The sequence below is a fragment of the Girardinichthys multiradiatus genome, chromosome 22, assembly GCF_021462225.1.
Source record: "Girardinichthys multiradiatus isolate DD_20200921_A chromosome 22, DD_fGirMul_XY1, whole genome shotgun sequence".
NCBI classification, from domain to species: domain Eukaryota; kingdom Metazoa; phylum Chordata; class Actinopteri; order Cyprinodontiformes; family Goodeidae; genus Girardinichthys; species Girardinichthys multiradiatus.
The window spans coordinates 29584960-29611882 of record NC_061814.1 but is presented as its reverse complement, the minus strand read 5'-3'; the positions used below and the strand labels follow the sequence as shown (position 1 = coordinate 29611882).

Sequence of the window (26923 nt, the reverse complement as noted above, 5' to 3'; positions counted from 1 at the left end):
TTAATCGGGACACGGTTCTACACATTAATATCTGAAAGAAACAGATTTTGCATCCTCCCACTTGGTTTCGCATTGTGAGCTGCGCTAATTAGAGGACCAGGCACAGCATTAGCAGCAGGGCCGCATGTGATGCCATTAAAGATGAGAGTTAAATCTAAATTAAACATTTAAGAGGGACAGTTTGCAGAGTAAACTACACGTGTATACTTTCACACATCAAGAAATAAGTACATAAAATATGGCTGGCCATAATACTTCAGGCGGAACTTCAAGCGATCAGAACCTACTTTGACCATACTGCCACCTGCAGGATCAATTGCCTCAATGCAAAATAATGAAACACTACAGAACCTAGCTCCTGAAAGTATTCATGGCCTTTTAGGTATTATCGTATAATTACAGCAACAAACGTCAACTCTTGATAGACTAACACAAAGTTAGTGCATTATTAAGTGTTGAAGTGACGGAAAAATAATGGGTTTTTAATTCTTTTAACAAGAAAATCTGAAAATGCTCAGCTCCTTTTAATATTTTACAAGTCCAACTACAGCAACATAAGGCCCTCAGAAGTTAGTCAATGAGAATCCACCTTTGTGTAATTTATTATTAGAAAATACAGCATTTCTGTGGAGGCCTCAAAGGTCTATTAGAGAACATTAGTTAACAAACAGGGTGATAAAGACCAAGAAACAAATCAGACAGGTCATTGATAAAGTTGTGGAGAAATTTAAAGCAGGGTTGAGTCATAAAATATTTTTTCATGGTTTTAACACCTAACAAAGCACTTTTCAATCCATCACCAGAAAGAACATGGAAAGAATATGGAACAACTTCAAACTTTTCAAGACATGGCAATCCATCCTAAGGGACAGGCAGGTCAAAGAGAGCATTAATCAGAGATACGGCCATGAGGGCCACTGTAAATTTTGAGGAGCTGCAGAAATCCACAGCTCAGGTGGGGGAATCTGTCAACAAGACAGGTAATAGTTGCAAATCCTCCCTTTATCAATGGGGGAAAAAAAACAAAAAACATAAGCAGTCCCATTTGCAGTTTGTGGGACCCAACAAAAATGTGGAATAGGGTGCTCTAGTCAGATGAGACCACCGTTAAACATTTTGACCAACCTTCAAAACACGGCAAGTCAAAAACATTTGCAAAGTTTTGCAAATCCCAGATATGTTGTCAAAAGGCAAATTTAGGTATTCAGAAAAGTAACTTTGAGAGGGGTGGCCTAGCGGTTAGAGAGCAGGGCATTTGCATTCTGGTTCAAATCCCACAGCCTGCCCCTCTGGCTTTCTGAGCAAGACCCTTAGCCCCTGAATGCTCCCCGGGTGCCGCACGATGACAGTCCACTGCTCCCTAAAGGATGGGTTAAATGAAGAGGATAATGTCTCTATTATGAGATCAATGATGTCTAAATTATTAAAATGCTCATGAATTCATAACATTAAGAGACCACACTTTAAAGTTTGTTAGATAAAATTTTATTGGCAGGCATTGTAACGTTTTCAAACCATTTTTGCTATAATTTACCAAAGTCTTTGAAGAGCCATCTTTTTCCAAAAATGAACATAAAGACAGACGCATTAGGTTATCTACTTTACAGTATACATTTTAATGGTATAGTACAACGATATATATACATATATATACACACACACAGAGGATCATGAAGCATAAATTATCACCAAATAATTAACTAAATACTTTCAATATGTGCTTTTTCTGTACGATCATTGCTTAGAATCCTTAAAATGAAATGCCATCAAGTTGAAGGCAAAGCTTTAGTCTCCCAACACCAGGCTGGGTATATGTGCAGAGCGCCCCACAGCATAAAGTATCGTGGACAAAGCCAAAGCTGCAAGAAATGAGCAACAACCCTATTTCAAATGCAACCTTCGCCTTTAAAAGTGATGGGAAATTTTTGATAGAAAAGTAACTTCTCTTTACAAATGACATTCTTTGTACAAAAGCTTGTAAAATGTACTTGAGGTGCAAAAATGCAATGTCTCTTAAAATTGGTGGAAAAACATTTTCAATGCTTAGTACAGTATGTGCAGAACTGACTTGGGACAGCTCACCAAACACAACCATTTTATTTTGTAGCAGCTACATTTCCAGTTCCGCATTCAACATTTCTCAGTTAACTTGAAGTAAAATAGTTAAAATTCAAAATAAAAACATAGCACATAAATAATACTAAAATATAACTTGATGGGAGAAATACTTTAACACAGAAATAAAGTAAAAAAAAAAAAAAAAAAAAGATGGTAGAAAAAAAAGGGTCAATTCTACATCTACGGATTCCAGTATAAACATAAAAAACATGATTTTTCCTAAAATGTGCTTGAAAGGGTAATTAAGTGTAATATAAGTGTTTTAAAAAGGAGATGATCTAAATCTCACTACCAGAAAAAAATAATAATAATCATAATTGCAGTGAGGTATCAGCACCACATTCCTTTTGTCCAGCCAAGTGTTTGATTCAGATGTAGTTCTACTGAAAGTATTTGAGGCCCGCAACAAGGAAGAACTTCTCCAGAAAGATCTCAGAATCCAGGACGGCGATGTGGGCTGCCCGACCGATAAGGGAGTTGGCTGTGTTGGGCAGGGCATGAATGACATCGTACCTGACCAAATTACAGTCTTTGTTCTGAAGTACCGGCAGCAGCAGGTTTTCAATCATCTCAGCATAAACAGACCCTGGTATTAAAAAGAGAGAACAAGGACACTCACAGTATTAGGTATGTTCCTAACAGATAACAAAGGTTGAGGTTGAAAAAAAAAAAAGGAATATAAAAGAGTTAAAAATCTTACATTCCCCTAATAACATATATGTTGTTAAGCCTAGAAAAAAATTCCCTTCTCGCTTACTCACACTAATGCCTACACACCAAAAATACAGCTGAGTGATTGAAAAATTATAAATTACAGCCTACAGTAGCTTAGCCTACAAACCTATTTTTCCACACCCTAATTCAAAAAATCTAAACAGATTTACAACAAAGTGAAACATTTTTCTGATACCTTTGCAGATTATGGCTTACAGCTAAATAAAAATTTAAAAAATCTGTTTCTCATGAAAATGTAAATAAAAAAAAACAGACCAATGAAAATCAAAAGATTTTTAATACAGAAATGTCAGCCTACTGAAAAGTATGTCCAAGTACTGTACAGTATAAGCACTGAAAATTTGGTGGAGGCTCCTTTACCATAAATTCCTACATCTGGTACTTTTAGCAGTGTTCCAAGTCCAGCTTGAAAAATAAATCAGCATTTCCATCAATCTAGTCAGGAGAGGGAAGCATGAGATTGCTGCAAAGTTAATGAAACAATGTGATCACCTGTGCACTGTTGCCACAGGCTTGTTCAGGTGGATGGATTGCTGCAACTGTCTGGGTCATCTTAGATAGAAAACCTGACTGCTTTGTTTTATAACTAGAATTTAATTGTATGCAATTTGAATCTGTCGATATGTTTGGACTGAAGTGACTTTATATCTATATATTTAAATAACATCTCAGTATAAAAAAATGATCTTGGTTCAATTCACCTGTTTGTTTGTCTTTTAAAGCCGTTTTGCACATCTCTATTCGAGCTGAATGATAGGGAACATAGCGATCCTGCAGCGACCCCACCAGCACCACATTCCTAAAGTACTGCAGACCTTGAAATGCAGATCATTTGACAAGTAAGAATTATAGTCTCATACTGTATTTTAATTTTTACAGCAGAAAAAAAAAAAAAAAAAAAGAGCAAAGCTAACCGGATTTTTTGCTGAGTTTGTACAGAAAAGTTTGGCGAGGGTCAGAGTGATCACGACATGTCAGCTGCAAGAGTGATCCTGATTTTTTCCATTTCTGCATGAACCAAAGGCCTAGGAAGATGTTGCAACAGAAGAACATTTACATTTTAGTGCTCATTAGTTTTAACTGTGAAAAAACATGGTAAGTGAAATTTGGCTGACCAGAAAAATGTGTCAGGAAACTGAATCTCAATTCATGCGTTTCTAATGTTTACCTGTGTTGACCAGAGCAGAGCTGTTATACAGTGTGCCCAGGTGAGGTCCTGAGAGGGAAAGAAAGGTGTGCAGCTTGCTCAGGTAACATTTAAACCTGGGCCTGGTTAACACTGAGCGAACTATCAGGTTCCCCAAAGAATGACCCACAAAGCTGTAAAGTAACAACACGGAAGATTAGTCATCAGCTACATTGTGGTTAAACTGATGAATAATTAAATTATCCAGTGAAGCAGAAAAATCAAAAGCTGTTTTTATTAATAAAACATTCAGGTATTAGTGTGGGACTGAACAGCTTACCTTATTTTTGACACAGTGAGGTTGTAAATCTGAATATACTGGACTATTTCATCCAGCAGGCGGTCGGTCATTGACTCAAAGTCAGCGAACGTGTCATTCTGGAGATAGAAAGGGTATTAGATAAACAATAGGAAGGAGGCTGTCATAAGTCCGTGTTTGTTTTAGATCTTTGAACCAAAAAAAACCCCAAACAGTCTATTAGAGAAGCAACAATTATCCTTTAATCGGCAGTGATCAACGATCAGAGGGTCAGATGCTCAAAAATGTATTTTGTATTTACTGAATGAATCAAAACTAAGATAGAAAAAAACCCTAAAATTAAATGATAAAAAAAAAAAAAAATCACATAAAAGATATGGACATATGCTATGATGCATTCATTGGGTAAAATCTTCTAAACATTTAATTTGCTAGATACAAATCCCATCGATTGCAAATTTTTAATGCCCTAAGAAAAAAATGGAATAGGCAGATCAGACCTTATAGGAAAATCCGTGCATCTCTAGTCATAATGGCAGGCAGAGACCATAATCCAAATACCTGATTCCTTTCAGACATTAAGAAGTCTATACGAGCACCAGGCAGTCCAAGCTCCAGGTAAGTCTTCACCAGTCTCAAGTCTGCACTGTTACCTGCAGTGATACAGGAAAAAGAGAAACCTTAAAAAAAACTACTAAATGACCAAATTCACTGTCAAAAATCCTGATGGAAGCTCCCCTACCGTCCAGACCATGAACACACACAATGAGATGGATGCCTTCCTCACAGCTTTCATCCTCCTCCAAGCTGAAATAGGGAACGGTGGATGCCAGTTCGGGGACCTCACTGTACAAGAAACCAGGGAGCTTGAGCTGCTTCATTTCGTCTTTGGCCTTGATGAACCTGATTAGTTGGAATTAAATGCATTAATAACTATTCATTGATTCTGTGAAAAACACAGCAAATATATACAGTGAAAATTAGATTAAGTGGAAAATTATAAAAGATTTCAGAACTGACTCACGCTGTCATCTGTGGCGCAGGTGCACATTCATACCAGTGCAGACTGGATGATGAGGAACTGTAGGAATAGGGAGATTTACTTATACTATATCGAACAATGCTGGAGGCTGGTTTGGAGCATAAAGGAGCTTTTGATGAATCCTTAGTTTCATGCAGATGATCAGTGCTAAGTTGCTCAAACAGAAGGCGTGTCTCTTGAGGAGCAGCAACCCCAGATGCAGTTTGATCGTCATCTGCAATGCCGTTTACAAAATCATAGCCATCACCTTCCTCATAGTAACCGTTCTCAATCATCTCATGTTCTGTCTCATCCTCATCCTCCTCAACAGGAGCCTCTGCCTGAATTATGGCAGATGTTTCCACAGGGCTGATCTCAGACACGTCTGTGCTGGAGCAAGAGCCAAAGTAATTCTCTACCATCCCACGTTTCACCAGATCAGTGCTACTGGTGGCAGAGTTACTGGAAGGGCAAGCTGTGTGGGGTTCAATGCGGGATTCTTTTGAGGTCCCCAATCCACTTACTTCCTCCACTCCAATTTCAGAACTTCCTGCAAATTTAAAATCCGTTTCCTGGTCAAATGTGTTTTTTCTAAGTTGAAAATCACCAGCAACGGTGTCAGGGTTGCAGGCTACATCAGTTCTTTTAATAACATCTCCAGAGAACACCACACTCTGCTCTTGCACCAAAATCCTGGACTCTCTGCCTCGGACTTTGGCATCAGTGGAGCTCTTAGAACCTTCGCCCTCATCGTCTGAGGGCAGGGAGTTGATGGAAGTAAGTGAGGACTGGACTTCACTTACAGCACTTGTATTTTCTGTGCCGCTGGGCTTCTGCATTGTATTCTGCTGAACAGGTAGCGGAGCAGGACTTTGGACAGTCTTTTCAGTTTGTGAAGGAGGGACACCCGATTCACTGAAGCCTGGACCTGCTTGTGGTCCTAGAACCAGCTGAGTGGCAAAGGAGCTGGGCTCACTCTCAATCCCAGAGCCTGAGAGGCGAGATGAGGCACTAGTGGCCCCTACATCTTGGAACCTGATACAGTCACTCTTCACCTGCACTGTGACCGCACAGGCCGGACTACGTTGTGCTGCAGATTTAGTTGATCTTTCAAAAACAGATTCCACTGCAGACTGCTGGGAATTACAAAGATCTGTCTGGGTGATTTTAGGGATATTATTGCTATGATTTGTACCCGTCTGATTTGGCAGAAGAATGTTTACTTTATCACCTTGGATGGGGTCTTTGTAACTTGGTTTTGACTCTTTTTCCATTAGGCCAGAAGACCATAGTTGCTGTTTTTGGCCAATGTGGTCTACATGAACACCTTTAGGAATTGGTTGACTTGTGATAATAGCCCCAGTACCAGCCTGAGAACTGCTTTTTGAGTCCAAGGCAGAAAGATTTTTAAAAACAGCTTTATTACTTGCTGCCGTAGTTATATTGTAGCCTGTAACAGAGTCATCAGCACTGTTTCCCAGATTTGTTGATGTGCCACTAGAGTCAAAAACAGAACTTGCATTAGTCTGTGAAAAGCTACTTGAGTCAAGCTGCAAGGTATCTTGCTCCTCATTTTGGCTACCAGAACCCTCCTCTTCTTTATACTTTGTGCTAATATTGCTATGGGGGCCTTTAAGGTTCTTATAACCCACTAAAACCACAGAGTCCTTGGAACCCTGTCTGGTCAACTTCTTGGAGTTCTCGGTCTTTGAGTTTTTCTTCAGTTTTACCGATTTTCCTTTGGACTTGGGTGGTGGATCAAAGTTTTCTGGCCAGGTGTTATCCAGAAGAGCACTCCGTGACTCAGGTATTGCACTGGCTGATGCACTGCAGTCCTTTGTGTTAGACTTGTCAGTTTTACTGGAAACTGAAGCAATTCTTGTATTGTGCACGCCGAGCCATGGCCCGTCACGATCTGAAGACAAAGGAATAAATTTAACACAGACATGAAAACAGTGGAATGCAACCATATATTTATTCGAGAAAATACACTGCTCAAAAAAATAAAGGGAACACTCAAATAACACATCCTAGATCTGAATGAATGAAATATTCTCATTGAATACTTTGTTCTGTACAAAGTTGAATTCAATTCAATTCAAAAATACTTTATTAATCCCAAAGGGAAATTAACTAATAATTGAATGTGCTGACAACAAAATCAGGCACAAATCCTCAATGGAAATCAAATTTATTAACCAATGGAGGCCTGGATTTGGAGTCACACACAAAATTAAAGTGGAAAAACACACTACAGACTGATCCAACTTTGATGTAATGTCCTTAAAACAAGTCAAAATGAGGCTCAGTATTGTGTGTGGCCTCCATGTGTCTGTATGACCTCCCTACAACACCTGGGCATGCTCCTGATGAGACAGCGGATGGTCTCCTGAGGGATCTCCTCCCAGACCTGGATTAAAGCATCCGCCAACTCCTGGACAGTCTGTGGTGCAACGTGACGCTGGTGGATGGAGCGAGACATGATGTTCCAGATGTGCTCAATCAAATTCAGGTCTGGGGAACGGGCGGGCCAGTCCATAGCTTCAATGTCTTCATCTTGCAGGAACTGCTGACACACTCCAGCCACATGAGGTCTAGCATTGTCCTGCATTAGGAGGAACCCAGGGCCAACAGCACCAGCATATGGTTTCACAAGGGGTCTGAAGATCTCATCTCGGTACCTAATGGCAGTTAGGCTACCTCTGGCGAGCACATGGAGGGCCATGTGACCCTCCAAAGAAATGCCACCCTACACCATTACTGACCCACTGCCAAACTGGTCATGCTGAAGGATGTTGCAGGCAGCAGATCGCTCTCCACGGTGTCTCCAGACTCTCTCACGTCTATCATATGTGCTCAGTGTGAACCTGCTTTCATCTATGAAGAGCACAGGGCGCCAGTGGCGAATTTGTCAATCCTGGTGTTCTCCGGCAAATGCCAAGCATCCTGCACGTTGGGTTGTGAGCACAACCCCCATTTGTGGACGTCAGGCCCTCATACCATCCTGATGGAGTCGTTTCTAACCGTTTGTGCAGACACATGCACATTTGTGACCTGCTGGAGGTCATTTTGCAGGGCTCTGGCAGTGCTCCTCCTGTTCCTCCTTGCACAAAGGCGGAGGTAGCGGTCCTGCTGCTGGGTTGTTGTCCTCCTACGGCCTCCTCCACATCTCCTGGTGTACTGGCCTGTCTCCTGGTAGCACCTCCAGGCTCTGGACACTACGCTGACAGACACAGCAAGCCTTCTTGCCACAGCTCACATTGATGTGCCATCCTGGATGAGCTGCACTACCTGAGCCACTTGTGTGGGTTGTAGAGTCCGTCTCATGCTACCACGAGTGTGAAAGCACCACCAACATTCAAAAGTGACCAAAACATCAGCCAGAAAGCATCGGTACTGAGAAGTGGTCTGTGGTCCCCACCTGCAGGACCACTCCTTTATTGAGTGTCTTGCTAATCACCAAAGATTTCCCCCTGTTGTCTATTACATTTGCAAATTGATTGTCAATCAGTGTTGCTTCCCAAGTGGACAGTTTGATTTCACAGAAGTTTGATTTACTCTGAGTTATATTGTGTTGTTTAAGTGTTCCCTTTATTTTTTTGAGCAGTGTATGAATATAATCATGAAATGATGGTAAAGTAGCCAAAGTAATGCTGTGCTACTGACCTTCCGTGATGGATTCAAGGTATCTATCCTCAAAAATAACTGGCAAAGAGCTTACGTCCCCATCAAGGTCTGCACATTCCACTGGTAGTGGAGGCAAGCACAAAAAGTAGCTGGAGCTTTTGATGGCATTAGTCATCTGTTGGTGACTGTGAGCACTGATGGAGAAACCCAGTAAAGAAACAAGATAAGTCAAATGAATAAAGCAAGAATGTGTTGGGCCAGACCTGACATCAATGCTGACAAAGAGATACTTCGCAGAACAACTTACTGTAGTTCCTGATATGCCAATGCAGACTGCCTTGGGTGTTCAAGACAAAAGAAAGCCTCAGCAAACCGTCTTACCTGTACAGAAAAACATACAAAAAGAAATAGGCCATAGGCCATGTAAGTACACCATAATCTCTTAATTTTATTCAGTTAAATATCCATGTTTCATTTTTCACGTATTATTTGAGTGTGATACTTAGGAGCAGTTGTCAGATGACCAAACCAAACAAAATGATCTTTCTAAATTACCGTATTTTCCGCACTATAAGGCGCACTTAAAAACCTTGAATTTTTTCAAAAAATGACAGTGCGCCTTGTAATCTGGAGCGCCTTATATATGGATCAATTGGTTAATTGGTTGATCCATACTGGTTGTACACGGCGCTCTGTCAAAATGTTTCAGTACGACTGGTAAACTAAAAAGCCGCACCGCTTGCAGCATTACGGCTACCGTAGTCAGGGGCGTCGCCGAAGTAATAGCGGTAAACACCTGTACTGTGCTTACTCCTAGTCCAACACCACTTGTGTGTGTATAACGTTTGAATGTACTGTTGCAGGAATTGCCTGAACTATATGCGATTAGAAGCTCAGTGTGTGGGGTGTATGTTTCGTGTGTGTGTATGGAAGATGTTGACATTACTCCTCCGGACAGAGGTGGCGCTGTGTGCTGCCGTAGCTGAGAATCAAGAGTGAAGGAGTGACGTCGGTATTATTGTGTGTGTGGGGTGGGTAGAGACGGCGACCGGAGCAGCGGTGTATGAGTCTGTAAGCCCTGTGTTTTTACGTGCTGCAAAGTCATTAAAAAGAACCCCGAATCTCGTCAACAACTCAGTGTTTTGATGCTGTTTCTTCATGCTCAACTCAGCAACGTATGAGTGAGGGAGTTAACCCCGAGGAAACTAGTAACTTCGGCCCTGGAGAAAACGTCTCCCCTGTGTCATCAGACTACGGTCAGGGGACAGAAACAGGAAAGGTTAACAGTACTAACGTTTGATTTCAACTTCAACTTCATAGACTCCAATGCATTCCTAACGTGCGGTTGGCTCTATTCAATAGATTTCTATGTAGAGGAGACCTTACCATGAGAGTGAATGGAGTTATCAGAACGCTGGTTGGTAGTGTATTAATAAAGTTTGACTGACTGACTTATCTGACTGTTTTGTTGACATTCTCTTTAGCACAGCTCCATCTAGTGGATGCATAACGCAACCCCAGTCAAACGTTTGACTGCAGTAGCTTCTATTCTATGCGCCTTATAATCCGGTGCACCTTATATATGAAAAAAGTTCTAAAATAGGCCATTCATTGAAGGTGCGCCTTATAACCCGGTGCGCCTTATACAGGTCCTTCTCAAAATATTAGCATATTGTGATGAAGTTCATTATTTTCCATAATGTCATGATGAAAATGTAACATTCATATATTTTAGATTCATTGCACACTAACTGAAATATTTCAGGTCTTTAATTGTCTTAATACGGATGATTTTGGCATACAGCTCATGAAAACCCAAAATTCCTATCTCACATAATTAGCATATTTCATCCGACCAATAAAAGAAAAGTGTTTTTAATACAAAAAACGTCAACCTTCAAATAATCATGTACAGTTATGCACTCAATACTTGGTCGGGAATCCTTTTGCAGAAATGACTGCTTCAATGCGGCGTGGCATGGAGGCAATCAGCCTGTGGCACTGCTGAGGTCTTATGGAGGCCCAGGATGCTTCGATAGCGGCCTTTAGCTCATCCAGAGTGTTGGGTCTTGAGTCTCTCAACGTTCTCTTCACAATATCCCACAGATTCTCTATGGGGTTCAGGTCAGGAGAGTTGGCAGGCCAATTGAGCACAGTGATACCATGGTCAGTAAACCATTTACCAGTGGTTTTGGCACTGTGAGCAGGTGCCAGGTCGTGCTGAAAAATGAAATCATCATCTCCATAAAGCTTTTCAGCAGATGGAAGCATGAAGTGCTCCAAAATCTCCTGATAGCTAGCTGCATTGACCCTGCCCTTGATAAAACACAGTGGACCAACACCAGCAGCTGACACGGCACCCCAGACCATCACTGACTGTGGGTACTTGACACTGGACTACTGGCATTTTGGCATTTCCTTCTCCCCAGTCTTCCTCCAGACTCTGGCACCTTGATTTCCAAATGACATGCAGAATTTGCTTTCATCCGAAAAAAGTACTTTGGACCACTGAGCAACAGTCCAGTGCTGCTTCTCTGTAGCCCAGGTCAGGCGCTTCTGCCGCTGTTTCTGGTTCAAAAGTGGCTTGACCTGGGGAATGCGGCACCTGTAGCCCATTTCCTGCACGCGCCTGTGCACGGTGGCTCTGGATGTTTCTACTCCAGACTCAGTCCACTGCTTCCGCAGGTCCCCCAAGGTCTGGAATCGGCCCTTCTCCACAATCTTCCTCAGGGTCCGGTCACCTCTTCTCGTTGTGCAGCGTTTTCTGCCACACTTTTTCCTTCCCACAGACTTCCCACTGAGGTGCCTTGATACAGCACTCTGGGAACAGCCTATTCGTTCAGAAATTTCTTTCTGTGTCTTACCCTCTTGCTTGAGGGTGTCAATAGTGGCCTTCTGGACAGCAGTCAGGTCGGCAGTCTTACCCATGATTGGGGTTTTGAGTGATGAACCAGGCTGGAAGTTTTAAAGGCCTCAGGAATCTTTTGCAGGTGTTTAGAGTTAACTTGTTGATTCAGATGATTAGGTTCATAACTCGTTTAGAGACCCTTTTAATGATATGCTAATTTTGTGAGATAGGAATTTTGGGTTTTCATGAGCTGTATGCCAAAATCATCCGTATTAAGACAATAAAAGACCTGAAATATTTCAGTTAGTGTGCAATGAATCTAAAATATATGAATGTTAAATTTTCATCATGACATTATGGAAAATAATGAACTTTATCACAATATGCTAATATTTTGAGAAGGACCTGTAGTGCGGAAAATACGGGTAGTAATAACTAATTGTGTTTTACATGAGGGTTTTGGCTCACTGCCCAGGCTGAAAGTACTGTGGACACCAGGAGGACTTTATTTTCTATTTACTTATTTGTAGGAATACTCTGGCATCAGTGAGGAGTCAGTGCACCTTGTGTTGTACACAGTATAACCATGGCCAAAAAACATGGCTGTACACCATGGCTGGCTGATGCTACTCTGGAAGCCAATTCATATCTTTCAATTCTCTGCGGTTAAAAGGGCTAGTTCACAGTACTTGGAAAACACACACAAAAATAACTTTAATGCCCTTTTATAATTAAGGCAACATAAGATTGAGAGAAGCATAAAGAGCACATAGACCAGTCCAACCAGTCTGAATTATCTCAACTTGTTCTTACAGATTGTCCTGACAAAGTTTGTAATTTGCAAAACATGTACTCATATTTCAGAACGCAATAAATACTTTTTGCACAATGAATTATGTTGGTGGAGAGTCTGTGTGTGCTTAAACGGTTAGGTGCTACCAGATGTTTACATTAATGCACAACCTAAATGACACACTCACTCTTAGTGTGTGGTGCTCCATTGCTAGCAGGGCAGCAACGTGCTCCTGCAGGGACACAACTTCCAGGAACTGTCCCCAGAGAGCCATGAGCAGAGAACAGAGCTGCGCCAAGTTCATATTAACAAGTTCTGCAAGCTCGTCTGGTGACTCCGCCCTTAGCTGACAGAAAAAGGGCACAAGTCAATTAAATTAGTGGACATATTTTCCTAAACAGGATAAAGGACCAGTAAATTAAACAATTCTGCATTAGAGTTTGGAACATTTTTTCACACCCTTTAGTTTGTTGCAAACTGTTTCTAGATGTTTTCCAACTATACAGAGTAAATAAACTCATAATTAAAAGCATTATCTTGCCTTTATAATTATGAATTACCTACAGAGACTAGATTAAATGCCATTTTAATAAATGTGAAGAAACATTTAAATACCAGTCAGAGACAAAATATTTGGTGCTGGCAAAAAATGACATCACTTTAACATAACTCAGTGCCACACCTTGAATCATAAAATTAAACAAAAGCTTCTCACCCACTAAGAACAGCTACACTTCCCTTTCCATATTAGCTTTACTCCATTATACCTAATATTTTTACAGTTTTAGGCAGCATTTCAGCATCAGAAACAGCTAAAAACTTTGTTCTCAAACAGATAGACACAACAGGTCAAAGATCAGATAAAAAAGTGAAGCACTAAAGAAGTCTGACCTTTACTTGTTCACACAGCTCAGCTAGACGGGCCTCCAAGTCAAGTTGTTCTGAGCAGGAGGTAAAAAAAACCCCACAAATTATACAGAAAATGACAGAAAAGAATGTAAAAGCTGAAAAGCAAATGTGTGCCAAATAGAACAGATGTTGGAAGGTATTTTCTAAAAGACATGACCAGACATGGCCAAGAAAGTTTATAGAAAAAAAATTGCCCCTGGTCTTTAAAGATGAAAATCAGTAATAAAAGTAAGGAAGAAATTAGCAGAAAAATTCTTCTCTGGAAAGTGAGTCAAAAGTGCTGTTTTCTTGATGAAGGAAACTGGAGTAAAGAGAAGGAGGGAAAGGAAGGCAGGTTGATTCGACAAGCTGAAAGGGTCAGGACATACCTATGTAGACGTGCCTTTGCCCTCGGGGGTATGGTCTTCTGAGTACTCTCTCATATAGGGCCTGCATGCTGGGCTTGGCTAGTAAGATTGCACATATAGGCATGTTTAACCTTCATTAATTATCAGATTCATACTTTTCCACTCATGTGGATTAGCTTTGGTAACTATGGTTAGTTGTGTTTTGGTTTTAGTTCACTTGTTAAAACTCTCTAATGAGTGCAGGCATGATTAGCTTTATGAGAAACCCAAAATTGCTAGGTGAATAGATAGATTTCTTCTTCTGGAGTTTTTTTAAAGGGTTAAATACGGTCATGTGAAGGAACCAGGCGAGTTTACTTGGGATTACAACTCCAAACTAACAAATTTTAACAAAAGTAAAAAATAATGAATTGAAAGCAAAAAAATGAAAAGACAGTAATGCCCAATATTGTGTCCCATTTGCACAAATCGGATTATAAATCTGATCCAACGCCCCTGAAGTCAGGAATCCAACTTAGAATGACCTCAAAAAAGAAAAAATGCTTATTTGCACTTCCTCTGGTCATCTTATTTAAATTAGCTAGATATAAACTACTACACAAATGCTATTAGAAGTTGTTCCTATAGGGCTTAAATGCACAAAATCCAGAGAAATGTATTATCAGTCCATACTACTAATAGCATGTAGAATAGTCACAGAAGATAGCAGTTAGTTAATAACACTGGTTTTCTAAGGTGCAGCGGGATCACTATTGAGTTGTGAGTAACCAGGTTCCCTAATGAGATCCAACTTCAAAAGATAAATGGAACATAAAATTGGCATTATCCTTTTTTCTTAGTGCTTTAGAGATGATTAAAAAAAGAATACATGCAAAAATAAAGCCATAACAACACTGATACTGTTTGATGCAAGTTGATGTGAATTCACAATGTAGCATACTATACCTAGTTCCATACGATGGGACGAGGGCAGGTCCTTGGTTATAGAGGTAAAATAATCAAAGAGGCCCCGGTAGGCTATTAGGAGAATGGAGCAAAGGTTGTGGTGCATGCTGAAGGCATGTTGGAGACAGTTGTCTGATACGAGGAATGTTCTCCCCTAGTGGAAAGCAAAAAACAAAAATACTGTCTGAAACATGAACCTCTTAAACCATTTTCAGTATTACGCTTGGAAAATACAGCAGTTGTTGTAGATTTTTGCTTTAGAAGCTATGACTGACAGAACATGAGTTCCAAAGTAATTTCTGTTCCTGGTCATGAAAATAGAATTTATTTATTTTCTGAGGTAAAAAAACAGTTATTGTCCTGCTTCTTAAATACAATGCAAGTGCTTCATTCATACTGGCTTCAATGCCAATTCCTTTAGGAAATTAAAATGTGATCAACGGGTTGTTATTCCCAAGCTGAGCCTTACTGACACACGTAGGACTAATGAGGGACACTGCCTCTGTTGTATCTAAATGACTATGTTACAGTACCAAATCTCAGGGGAAGATCTGGCTGGCTGACTTTCTCAGCTTTGAGGACCAAATCACTCATGTCCAACAGTGGAAGTAGTCCAATTTCTTCTCTTGCTCCATCTTATCCATCAACAATCTGACACATACATGCATGTGTCCAAAGCTAAAAATAAAACAAATTTTACCTGAGGGGCATAGCAGTGAAAGTGTTCAACCAACACTAATCCCAAAAAAAATATTTTATTGAACATCTAACTCCATTCCTCCATCATATGTAAGAGTTCGCAATTCAATTAAAGTCCCAATGCACATTTGGTTTATACTTCTTATTTTACGAACTAATGCATGTTCCAAAATTACTACTTTAAAACAGCTTAAAATGTTAGTAGCACCTACAAAAGAAAATGATCTTTCTTTTTAACATAAAGGAGTTAACTTACATCTGGTGACACCTGCTTCACATAGCTGCTGCCAAAGACAACGTTCTCCAGAGGCAGGATGATTGAATCCTTACTCTGTGCGGGAGCGTTTCGGTTCAGCCATGTGGCTTTTACAGGTCGAGGAAAACTACGAAGGAATATTATCAATAACAAAGTCAAAGGAGTGTTAAGACAGTAATTACTGACAAATGCTCTTTAATTTCTATTCATGCAAAAGTATTTCTGATCGTCAGACCTGATTAGGGGTTGATGTAGTGCCACAAGGGAGGCATGGATGGCTACAGAGATGACAGACAGATGGAAGTAGTCAAACATGACATTGATATGTTGGTGGATGCCCCGCTGAAGACTAAAGTGCAAATGAAGTACACGACCACTAATATTCTGCAGAGAACTTGGATCTTCTGGTCTGAAGGGATATTAATAAAGATAAAAAGATTTAGGACTGGGTTATTTGCATTAGAGCTGCAGTTATAACATTTACACAGCACTGTCATACACCTACGTATAATCGCCATCTGTGAAATACAAATCCAGGAAGAGCTGAAAATCCATTTCATTGAGAGACTCTTCCAACTGAGGAGAAAATAAACAGTCAAATCAAAGATTTCATTAAGCAAAATAGACTTTCCGTTATAAAAAAAAAAAAAAAAAAAAAAAAGGAAATCAAAAAGAAAAAAAACAAACAAACAAAAAAAAACATTTCACCTAATGACTAAAACAGGAAGCAGTGGCATTACAGAAAATGCATTTGCGATAAGTTAAAACAACACTCCTCTTTCCAAGACGTACCTTCTTCTCATCCACAAGCATCATCACTTTGAAGAGAAGAACATCGTTGACAACAACCTCTTCATTCTTATACAAGATTTGGAAAGTTTTGCTGCTGATGACATCATCCTGGACTGAAGCAGGAAATGCCAGATCAGAGCCTAGAAAGAAACCGTTATGACTCCATGTTCAATAAATATACAGCAAATTGCATCCAAGGAAAACCGTAAATAAATCCAAAGTTGTACACTGAAATATATGTTTTTGTTTTTTTTATGATGGCAGATGCCTTTTGCATAATTATTCCACTATGGATGTAGTATGTTGTGCTACTCCTAAATGATTCATTCAGCACTCAGGTAATGACATTTTAAAAAGTCATTTAAAAACAAACAATCAAAGAAGGTATTTCGCACGGTGTAAATATGAATTTAATAATACTGTGCTGTACATTATCAATTCCACCTAAAAGAGGAGTAAGATAAAGCAAAAACATTATGATTTTGCAAATCATTTAGATCAAATGGCATGAAACAAGAAAGCCTGAGAAAATAAGTGGGAAAAAAAAACCAAAAGAAACAATGCTCTATTTGAAAGAGGTAAACATTTCTCCTGAAAACGAAGGAAAAACGCAAAACTGTAGATTTTTATGAAACTTAAAACATCAATTTATTTCCCCCAACCACAAAGAAATCCCATCAAAAATCTGAAAAAAGAAACCAATTTCTAATTGTATGTTTGTTTAAACCGGGTCTCCTTCAGAATGATGCAGATGATATTCAAACACTACCTGAAGTCTTCCAGAAAACTGCTAACAGTTGGCAAACCACACTGTGCTGAAAAGGATTTAGGAACTGCAGTGGGAAAATAATATCTTTGTGCACATCTGACTTTACCTCCTGGATGAAGGAGACTGGTCTCAACTTTGTGCGGAACACGAGGAGGCACCTTAAGACTGCCACGCATCTGGTAGAACCTGTAAAAGGGTTTAAATATATATAAATGACCACAAGAAGAGAAGCAAAAAACTGCAACATTGGCTTTATTCAGAACATTATTAGAAGCTCTACAAATGAAGAACAAGTTGCACATTAGATAAAAGTGTCCTGTAAATGGACACGACACCTCTCTTAAATGAATAATGAGCACTTTTTTTGCAGTCACTCATGTAATAAACCTAAGCTCTTAAAGCAATGATGAGTCACAAGCAGCTAGGGGTTTATCTGAGCACACCGAGGTATCAGTACACAGTTGCTGCAAAAATAATTTCTGGCCATTGAAGACTACAAAAAGAGCGGTTTGAACAGTGGTAGGCAATTTTCTATGAAATCTGGTAAACCGAGGGTATTTAAACAGCCCATTCCAAAGCACTATGCAACATTAGAAGCAACATTCAACACTGAACTTTATTTTGTTTTACAATGTAAGATATTCATTGTCATGCTTATGTTCGCAGAGTGAACCAGGAGAATTTGAAAGGCTTAAAGGGTTGCCCAAAACCACTCTAAAAAAGTAGATTGTGGAAGTCAGGGATCAAACCGAAGACCTGATTATTAGCTCACAATTTATTTTGAGTCACAACCGGCCCACAAATATGGCAACTGTGAGTTAGTCATGCTATGCTTGGTACTGTCTCGGTGCTCCGCATATATAGTTCCTGTACTACGGAAAGAATTGTAAAATATAAACAATAAAAATGACATCTATGAAATGTACTCTTACTTTGAGACATATTTATTACATTATTGGAAGTAATAAAAGCTTTCTTAAAAATTAACAATGCTTTTATTTAAATTATTGTTTACCTTGCTTTTATTTTTGCTTTCGTTCATGTTTTCTTGTCAAAATTCAACATCTAATGTTAACATTTACCTTCTCAAGAGATTTAGGCACCGGCCCAATACCCACACTACACCCTACGCCCCACTATGAAGTGTGTACTTTGTACAAGTGCGTGTAGGGGTTGAAGTGCGCAGGTTACAATCGTGCAAAATGGGAGAATTGGGACAGTAGGGGTTACGTCACTTGCACCTCTGCACCGTAACTGCAACATCAAAAAGGGCGGGAACCAGCGCTGTTTTCAGTCTTGCTGCTAAAAAAAACTATTTAAAACTGCAACAAGCAATTGTTTTGAGGAGAAGAAAGTGCAGGAAGCAAAGGAGGTTTATACACCAGACTCTCCCAGCCCCAGTGTTTATTTGAAAGGTAACTTCAGTGTTCTGGCCTACTGACTGCCCAGACTCACTCTGAACCCAGTGGTATCTTACAATGTTGAACCTGGAAAACCAGTAAAAAAAATATTTGTCGGCTTGCTGTCTAAAGTTTACGCAGTTCTTATTATTCTGATTTGATGGCTGGTTACGTTGACGGTTGTGATTGGTTTTTGATCAGAACATCACCTGCAGCAGTGAACTGTGGGTAATATACTTCGGCGAAGCCCGCATCTAAGCGGACTTTGCCGAAGTGTGAATTCAGGGCACAAAGGGGGCGGGGCTAAGGACCACTCTGGAGAATTGGGACACACTACGCACTCGAACCCATCAACGGGAACGCGCAATTCAGGGACACAAGGGTGGAAGTGCGAGGATTGGGACAGGGCCTTATTCATTTTTCAATTAAGATCAGGATTGGGCCCACCACAATAAACACATTTATATGTTGTGTAAGACATGTATTCCCGAGTCTTTCAGATTATCTTCACAGAGAGCTTTGAAGGAAGGGGAGGCACCTTAAAAAACCCCACAATGATCAGATTAATGTTTGAAGCATTTAGCCATTAATGTCAGAAGTAAACCTACACCAACAGTATCAACAATGTGTTCCGAGAGGACCTCCAAGGTAAAAGTGGTATCAAATTAATCTTTCCTCAGAATTCTACACAAAAAAACCATCATTACAATTTGAAGAATGTTTGAGATTGTTGCAAATGCATTACAAATAGAAAACTAAGCAAAACATTTACATAAGTATTCACAGCCTTTGACATAAAGCTCAAAACTGAGGTGCATACTGTTTCCACTGATTATCCTTGAGATGTTTCTACAGCTTACATGGAGTCCCCCTGAGGTAAATTCAGTTGATTGGACATTATTAAGAAAGGCACACACCTGTACAGGTCCTTCTCAAAATATTAGCATAAAGTTCATTATTTTCCATAATGTAATGATGAAAATGTAACCATCATATATTTTAGATTCATTGCACACTAACTGAAATATTTCAGGTATTTTATGGTCTTAATACGGATGATTTTGGCATACAGCTCATGAAAACCCAAAATTCCTATCTTACAAAATTAGCATATCATTAAAAGGGTCTCTAAACGAGCTATGAACCTAATCATCTGAATCAACGAGTTAACTCTAAACACCTGCAAAAGATTCCTGAGGCCTTTAAAACTCCCAGCCTGGTTCATCACTCAAAACCCCAATCATGGGTAAGACTGCCGACCCGACTGCTGTCCAGAAGGCCACTATTGACACCCTCAAGCAAGAGGGTAAGACACAGAAAGAAATTTCTGAATGAATAGGCTGTTCCCAGAGTGCTGTATCAAGGCACCTCAGTGGGAAGTCTGTGGGAAGGAAAAAGTGTGGCAGAAAACGCTGCACAACGAGAAGAGGTGACCGGACCCTGAGGAAGATTGTGGAGAAGGGCCGATTCCAGACCTTGGGGGACCTGCGGAAGCAGTGGACTGAGTCTGGAGTAGAAACATCCAGAGCCACCGTGCACAGGCGTGTGCAGGAAATGGGCTACAGGTGCCGCATTCCCCAGACCTGGGCTACAGAGAAGCAGCACTGGACTGTTGCTCAGTCGTCCAAAGTACTTTTTTTCGGATGAAAGCAAATTCTGCATGTCATTCGGAAATCAAGGTGCCAGAGTCTGGAGGAAGACTGGGGAGAAGGAAATGCCAAAATGCCAGAAGTCCAGTGGCAAGTACCCACAGTCAGTGATGGTCTGGGGTGCCGTGTCAGCTGCTGGTGTTGGTCCACTGTGTTTTATCAAGGTCAGGGTCAATGCAGCTAGCTATCAGGAGATTTTGGAGCACTTCATGCTTCCATCTGCTGAAAAGCTTTATGGAGATGAAGATTTCATTTTTCAGCACGACCTGGCACCTGCTCACAGTGCCAAAACCACTGGTAAATGGTTTACTGACCATGGTATCACTGTGCTCAATTGGCCTGCCAACTCTCCTGACCTGAACCCCATAGAGAATCTGTGGGATATTGTGAAGAGAACGTTGAGAGACTCAAGACCCAACACTCTGGATGAGCTAAAGGCAGCTATCGAAGCATCCTGGGCCTCCATAAGACCTCAGCAGTGCCACAGGCTGATTGCCTCCATGCCACGCCGCATTGAAGCAGTCATTTCTGCCAAAGGATTCCCGACCAAGTATTGAGTGCATAACTGTACATGATTATTTGAAGGTTGACGTTTTTTGTATTAAAAACACTTTTCTTTTATTGGTCGGATGAAATATGCTAATATTGTGAGATAGGAATTTTGGGTTTTCATGAGCTGTATGCCAAAATCATCCGTATTAAGACAATAAAAGACCTGAAATATTTCAGTTAGTGTGCAATGAATCTAAAATATATGAATGTTAAATTTTCATCATTACATTATGGAAAATAATAAACTTTATCACAATATGCTAATATTTTGAGAAGGACCTGTATATATGGCCCCACAGTTGACAGTGCCAGTCAGAGCGTAAACACCAAGCATGCAGTCAAAGGAATTGTCTGTAGACCTCTGCGACAGGATTGCCTTCAGACAGAAATCTGGGGACGGATAAATAAATATTCCTGCTGTTTTGAAGGTCCCAATGAGCACAGTGGTTTCCATCATTCGTAAATGGAAGAAGTTTGAATCACCAAGACTCTCCCTAGAGCTGGCTAGCCGTCTAAACTGAGCAATCGGGGCAGAAGGGCCTCAGTCAGGGAGGTGACCAAGAACCCCATGGTCACTCTGTCAGAGCTGCAGTGTTGCTCTGTGGAGAAAAGAGAACCTTCCAGAGGGACAACCGTCACTGCAGTAATCCATCAATCAGGCCTTGTTGTAGCGTGGCCAGATGAAAGCCACTCCTTAATAAATAGGCCCATGGCAGCCCGTCTGGAGTTTGCCAAAAGGTACCTTAAGGACTCTCAGATCATGAGAAACAAAATTATCTGGTCTGATGTGACAAAGATTAAAATATTTGGTGTGAATGCCAGGCATCACCGTTGGAGGAAATCTGGGACTGCTCATCACTAGGCCAATATCATCCCTACAGTGAAGCATGGTGGTGGCAGCATCATGCTATGGGGATGTTTTTCAGCAGCAGGAACTGGCAGTCTAGTCAGGATAGAGGTAAAGATAAATGCAGCAATGTACAGAGACATCCTGGATGACCTCAGACTTAACCTCAGACTGGGTCGACAGTTCATTTTTCAGGAGGACAACAGCCTAAAGAACAGCCTAGATCTCAAGGAGTGGCTTCAGAACCACTCTGTGAATGTTCTGGAGTGACCAAGCCAGAGTGCAGACTTGAATCCAATTGAACATCTCTAGAAAGATCTGAACATGGCTGTACACAGACGTCTCCCAACCAACCTGATGGAGCTGGAGATGTAGTGCAAAGAAGAATGGGAGAAACTGCCTAAAGATAGGCGTGTTCAGCATGTGGCATCATAGTCAAAAAGACTTGAGGCTCTTATTGCTGCCAAAAGATGGATCAACAGAGTATTAAGCAAAGGCTGTGAATACTTGCGTAAATGTGATTTCATTTTTTAATAAATTTGCAACAATCTCAAAAACTTCTTTCATATTGTCCTAATGGGGTACTGTGCGTAAAACATTGAGGAAAGAGATTAAGTTGATACTACTTGGAATAAGGCTCTAAACTTAACTTAAAGGTGAAGCACTGTAAATACTTTCCAGATGCACTGTATATTAATCCAATTTAAACAGAGGTTCCAGATGGTTATCTACTGTATCAGCTCATGGAAACAACCAAGGTTACCACATAGAAACTGAAAATAGGAACTTTTTATACTCCTAAGCCTTTTACACTAAACAGTTCCACACTGTGGTTGCAAAGACAGGGCAAAGTTGCTGTGCATTCTCCTTAAAAGAGCATGGGATGGAAAGAGATCTTCACAGTATGATAACCTTCAAAACTCCACCATTAAATTGTATTTATACAAAAATGCTCTCATAAATAAACAGTGATACCTTAATAAGTGTGCAGTGCTCATTTATTTTTCACACCATGACTGTTTTTTTACAACTCAGTCTTGCTTGTAGATTGTCTTCTGCAAGCGAGGTAAAAGTGTAGCAGCCTTTTTCAACTGGCCGATTGGCAGCAACAGGTAGGACTAATCTGTGCACTAAATCTTACTCCATCCAAATTAAGAGTAAGAGTTCTCCTCACTCTACGTACTACTCCAGACTCTAGCGTCTCTTTAAAAAGGGATTTAAACAACAGGAAACACAAAAGAATACAAAAAGATTTCTAAAACCTTGATACCAGTAAGCAGTCCATGCCTATCCTCTACCTGCAAATAAACAGCAGATTCTGCAAAACAACACTGACTTCACAAACCAACCATATGTCATTGCTACAACACACACTCAAGCCAGCAGTGTTGACTTTAACCTCCCCCTGCCATCTCCATCATTTCACAAAATTATATCTAGACAGCGAGAAGATATCTTAAGCTCTGCTTAAAAAACATTGTGAAAGAGGTGAATTCTGTCTGTACAATGACCAAATGAGCCCCTGAAAATGCCTGGAGGTTCAAGTAAGATTGCCATCTGTGCTAGATTGGTCTGGTCTGTCACAGAACCCAATCTGTTCGCCCTCTAACAAAAACTACAAAGTGTTCATTGTTACAATTTAATTTAGGGTACACAAATATATATATCAAAAACCTCTGTAACAACAGCCCTGGTAAAGACATCATATGGGTAAAGCATCAATGAACTACCATTTATGTAAGTCTAAACAAAAAAAAACAAAAAACAAAAGCACAATATTAAGCTTCCCGGAGACTGCAAGAGAAAACCTACCCTCTTTGGAACAGGTCCACATTGTAGAACTTGTGCAGCTCCACGGAGAACTCCACTGTGGCCTGGACTTCAGTCATCTTGGTCAATACAGGCAGAGATGCCTTACATCATCTTGGATATATCTGCATGTCTGTAAGGAAAATAACTTTCAACTTAACAACGAATGTTGGCAGAAATAGTTGCAAGACTTAAATTACAGTTAAGGTTTGGTCATTAGATAAAACAAATCCAACATTCAGGAGGGCAGGAAGTAATTCTTTAGATCTGACTGATGAAAATGACTTCCGGATATTACTGCATGCTGTTGATGCCAATAAAATTGACAAACCAATTATAGAGACCCTCTCTAAATTAGTCATGATGGCTAGTAAATGTATAAAATTGTCTGCTACATAACATCCTAGTAGTGTTCTTGCCAGTGAAAACCGTCAGAGAACAAAAGTCATTGTGAACTTGACCCAACCACTGATGCCTAGTTAAGACTAGGATGATTAAGTAACAGGTAAATACAGTACAGACCAAAAGTTTGGACACACCTTCTCATTCAATAAATAAAGAGTTTTCTTTATTTTCATGACTATGAATATTGTAGCTTCACATTGAAGGCATCAAAACTATGAATTAACACATGTGGAATTATATAGTGAACAAAAAAGTGTGAAACAATTGAAAATATGTCTTATATTCTAGGTTCTTCAAAGTAGCCACCTTTTGCTTTAATTACTGCTCCACACACTCTTGGCATTCTGTTGATGAGCTTCAAGAGGTAGTCACCTGAAATGGTTTTACAACAGTCTTGAAGGAGTTCCCAGAGATGCTTAGCACTTGTTGGCCCCTTTGCCTTCACTCTGCGGTCCAGCTCACCCCAAACCATCTCGATTGGGTTCAGGTCCGGTGACTGTGGAGGCCAGGTCATCTGGCGCAGCACCCCATCACTCTCCTTCTTGGTCAAATAGCCCTTACACAGCCTGGAGGTGTGTTTGGGGTCATTGTCCTGTTGAATAAATGATGATCCAACTAAACGCAAACTGGATGGAATAGCATGCCGCTGCAAGATGCTGTGGTAGCCATGCTGGTTCAGTATGCCTTCAATTTTGAATAAATCCCCAACAGTGTCACCAGCAAAACACCCCCACACCATCACACCTCCTCCTCCATGCTTCACGGTGGGAACCAGGCATGTAGAGTCCATCCGTTCACCTCTTCTGCGCCGCACAAAGACACGGTGGTTGAAACCAAAGATCTCAAACTTGGACTCATCAGACCAAAGCACAGATTTCCACTGGTCTAATGTCCATTCCTTGTGTTCTTTAGCCCAAACAAGTCTCTTCTGCTTGTTGCCTGTCCTCAGCAGTGGTTTCCTAGCAGCTATTTTACCATGAAGGCCTGATTCACACAGTCTCCTCTTAACAATTGTTCTAGAGATGTGACTGCTGCTAGAACTCTGTGTGGCATTGACCTGTTCTCTAATCTGAGCTGCTGTTAACCTGTGATTTCTGAGGCTGGTGACTCGGATGAACTTATCGTCCGCAGCAGAGGTGAGTCTTGGTCTTCCTTTCCTGGGGCGGTCCTCATGTGAGCCAGTTTCTTTGTAGCGCTTGATGGTTTTTGCGACTGCACTTGGGGACACTTTCAAAGTTTTCCCAATTGTTCGGACTGACTGACCTTCATTTCTTAAAGCAATGATGGCCACTCGTTTTTCTTTACTTAGCTGCTTTTTTCTTGCCATAATAGAAATTCTAATAGTCTATTCAGTAGGACTATCAGTTGTGTACTGTATCCACCTCCTGCACGACACAACTGATGGTCCCAACCCCATTTATAAGGCTTGAAATCCCACTTATTAAACCTGACAGGGCACACCTGTGAAGTGAAAACCATTGCAGGTGACTTTCTCTTGAAGCTCATCAACAGAATGCCAAGAGTGTGCGGAGCAGTAATCAAAGCAAAAGGTGGCTGCTTTGAAGAACCTAGAATATAAGATATATTTTCAATTGTTTCACACTTTTTTGTTCAGTATATAATTCCACATGTGTTAATTTATAGTTTTGATGCCTTCAGTGTGAAGCTACAATATTCATAGTCATGAAAATAAAGAAAACTCTGAATGAGAAGTTGTGTCCAAACGTTTGGTCTGTACTGTATATTTTTTATTTATTTTTAGACAAATTCTTCAGATGGAACTGACAGTGGTTTAATGAACCAACCTGTAAAATAATGTCACGGGCAGAGTTATCTCTAACTAAAGCCAGTGGTGTAAATATTTACACAACAAAATAAACAATGAAAGGTCAATAAAATAACAATTTACAGTATAGATTTATGACCTAAAGACGAGATGATGAGCGTTTCAGTGGGATAGCAGCAGATTTATAATGGTGACAGCAACAGGGACTTAAATGTAAATATCTGTATGTACAGCATTGACAACTCTTGTAAAACATCTGCTCAACAGGCCGGGATAATACTATTTAGTGTTGCGGAAACTTAAAAGGCAAATTAGGTTTTCCCAATTTGAAAGTCAACAGAAGACCACAAACAACTATTCAAATAAATGCAAGAAGAGCTCAAAACATTTCCGCCGCAGTTTTTAATAGTTTAGGTCCCCCCCGTTTTAATTACACTAAAGTGAAAGTCCATAGTTCAAGCCAGGACGCTTTTAAAGACATAGTAAAAAATAAATTCAGAGATATAGCAAACAGTTTAAGACATAAGGCCTTAGTCAAGCTGCTGATCGGTTCCTCTTTTTCACAAGTCTTACAGGTTAACTTACAGACAAGTTTGTTAATATGTCGAGAGAGATCTTTGACAAATATGAAGTTTGATTCCATTACTAATTTGTTGGGTTTTAAGGCTGCAAAGCTGGTGGGCAGAATCTCAGCACCGTGTATGATTCCACTTTTAACGGCGACAAACGACACGAAGGCCAACAAAAACCAAGGTTCCACACGACAAGGATAAAAGGTATAAGAACGGACAAACAAACAAAAACAATAAATCAATATAGAGCCACCCACCGAGCAGTTGTCACAGGGAAACATTAAGACAAGCTAACGCTACTCACCATCGCGTCGCCAAGCTAGCATTAGCTCGTTAACCAATGTTAGCTCCAATTTCAGTTCTGCTAACGTCCTCTTAACTGCTGGTTACTGGCTGAAAACACTTCTTTTCGCACTACGTTACTTCCTTATCTGGCAAAATTCACTTGGCAGCGCCCCCCAAAATTGTATAAAAAAAGAAGAACGGCCATATAGTCGTCCCACAGAGCTGTGTTTGCTATGCAAATTCAGCTAACAGTGCTCAATCTGTGGAGCTGACAGCAGCTGCTGCTTACTGAACACTGAACTGCGCTCAGCCGC

At 40.4% G+C, this 26923-nt stretch overlaps 1 protein-coding gene across 3 annotated transcripts; it reads right to left on the bottom strand.

Moving 5' to 3' along the window:
• Positions 1–1469: 1469 nt before the first annotated feature.
• fam135a (family with sequence similarity 135 member A) lies at positions 1470–26923 on the bottom strand. Of its 3 annotated transcripts, none has more exons than XM_047351881.1 (21): positions 26629–26923; positions 23565–23694; positions 17411–17490; positions 16536–16648; positions 16249–16319; positions 15979–16152; positions 15744–15870; positions 14789–14942; positions 13865–13942; positions 13479–13528; positions 12775–12933; positions 9254–9327; positions 8986–9140; positions 5323–7234; positions 5041–5201; positions 4860–4951; positions 4320–4417; positions 4022–4173; positions 3768–3878; positions 3555–3668; positions 1470–2704 (listed from the first exon to the last, which is right to left on the bottom strand). In XM_047351881.1, the coding sequence occupies exons 2-21, from the start codon at positions 23639–23641 to the stop codon at positions 2499–2501; spliced, it is 4158 nt and encodes a 1385-aa protein (XP_047207837.1). In that variant the 5' UTR covers positions 23642–23694; positions 26629–26923; the 3' UTR covers positions 1470–2498. The 3 variants fall into 3 exon arrangements, with proteins under 3 accessions (XP_047207837.1, XP_047207835.1, XP_047207838.1); XM_047351879.1 differs by having other exon boundaries at positions 16536–16675; positions 26629–26922; XM_047351882.1 differs by lacking the exon at positions 13865–13942 and having other exon boundaries at positions 16536–16675; positions 26629–26922.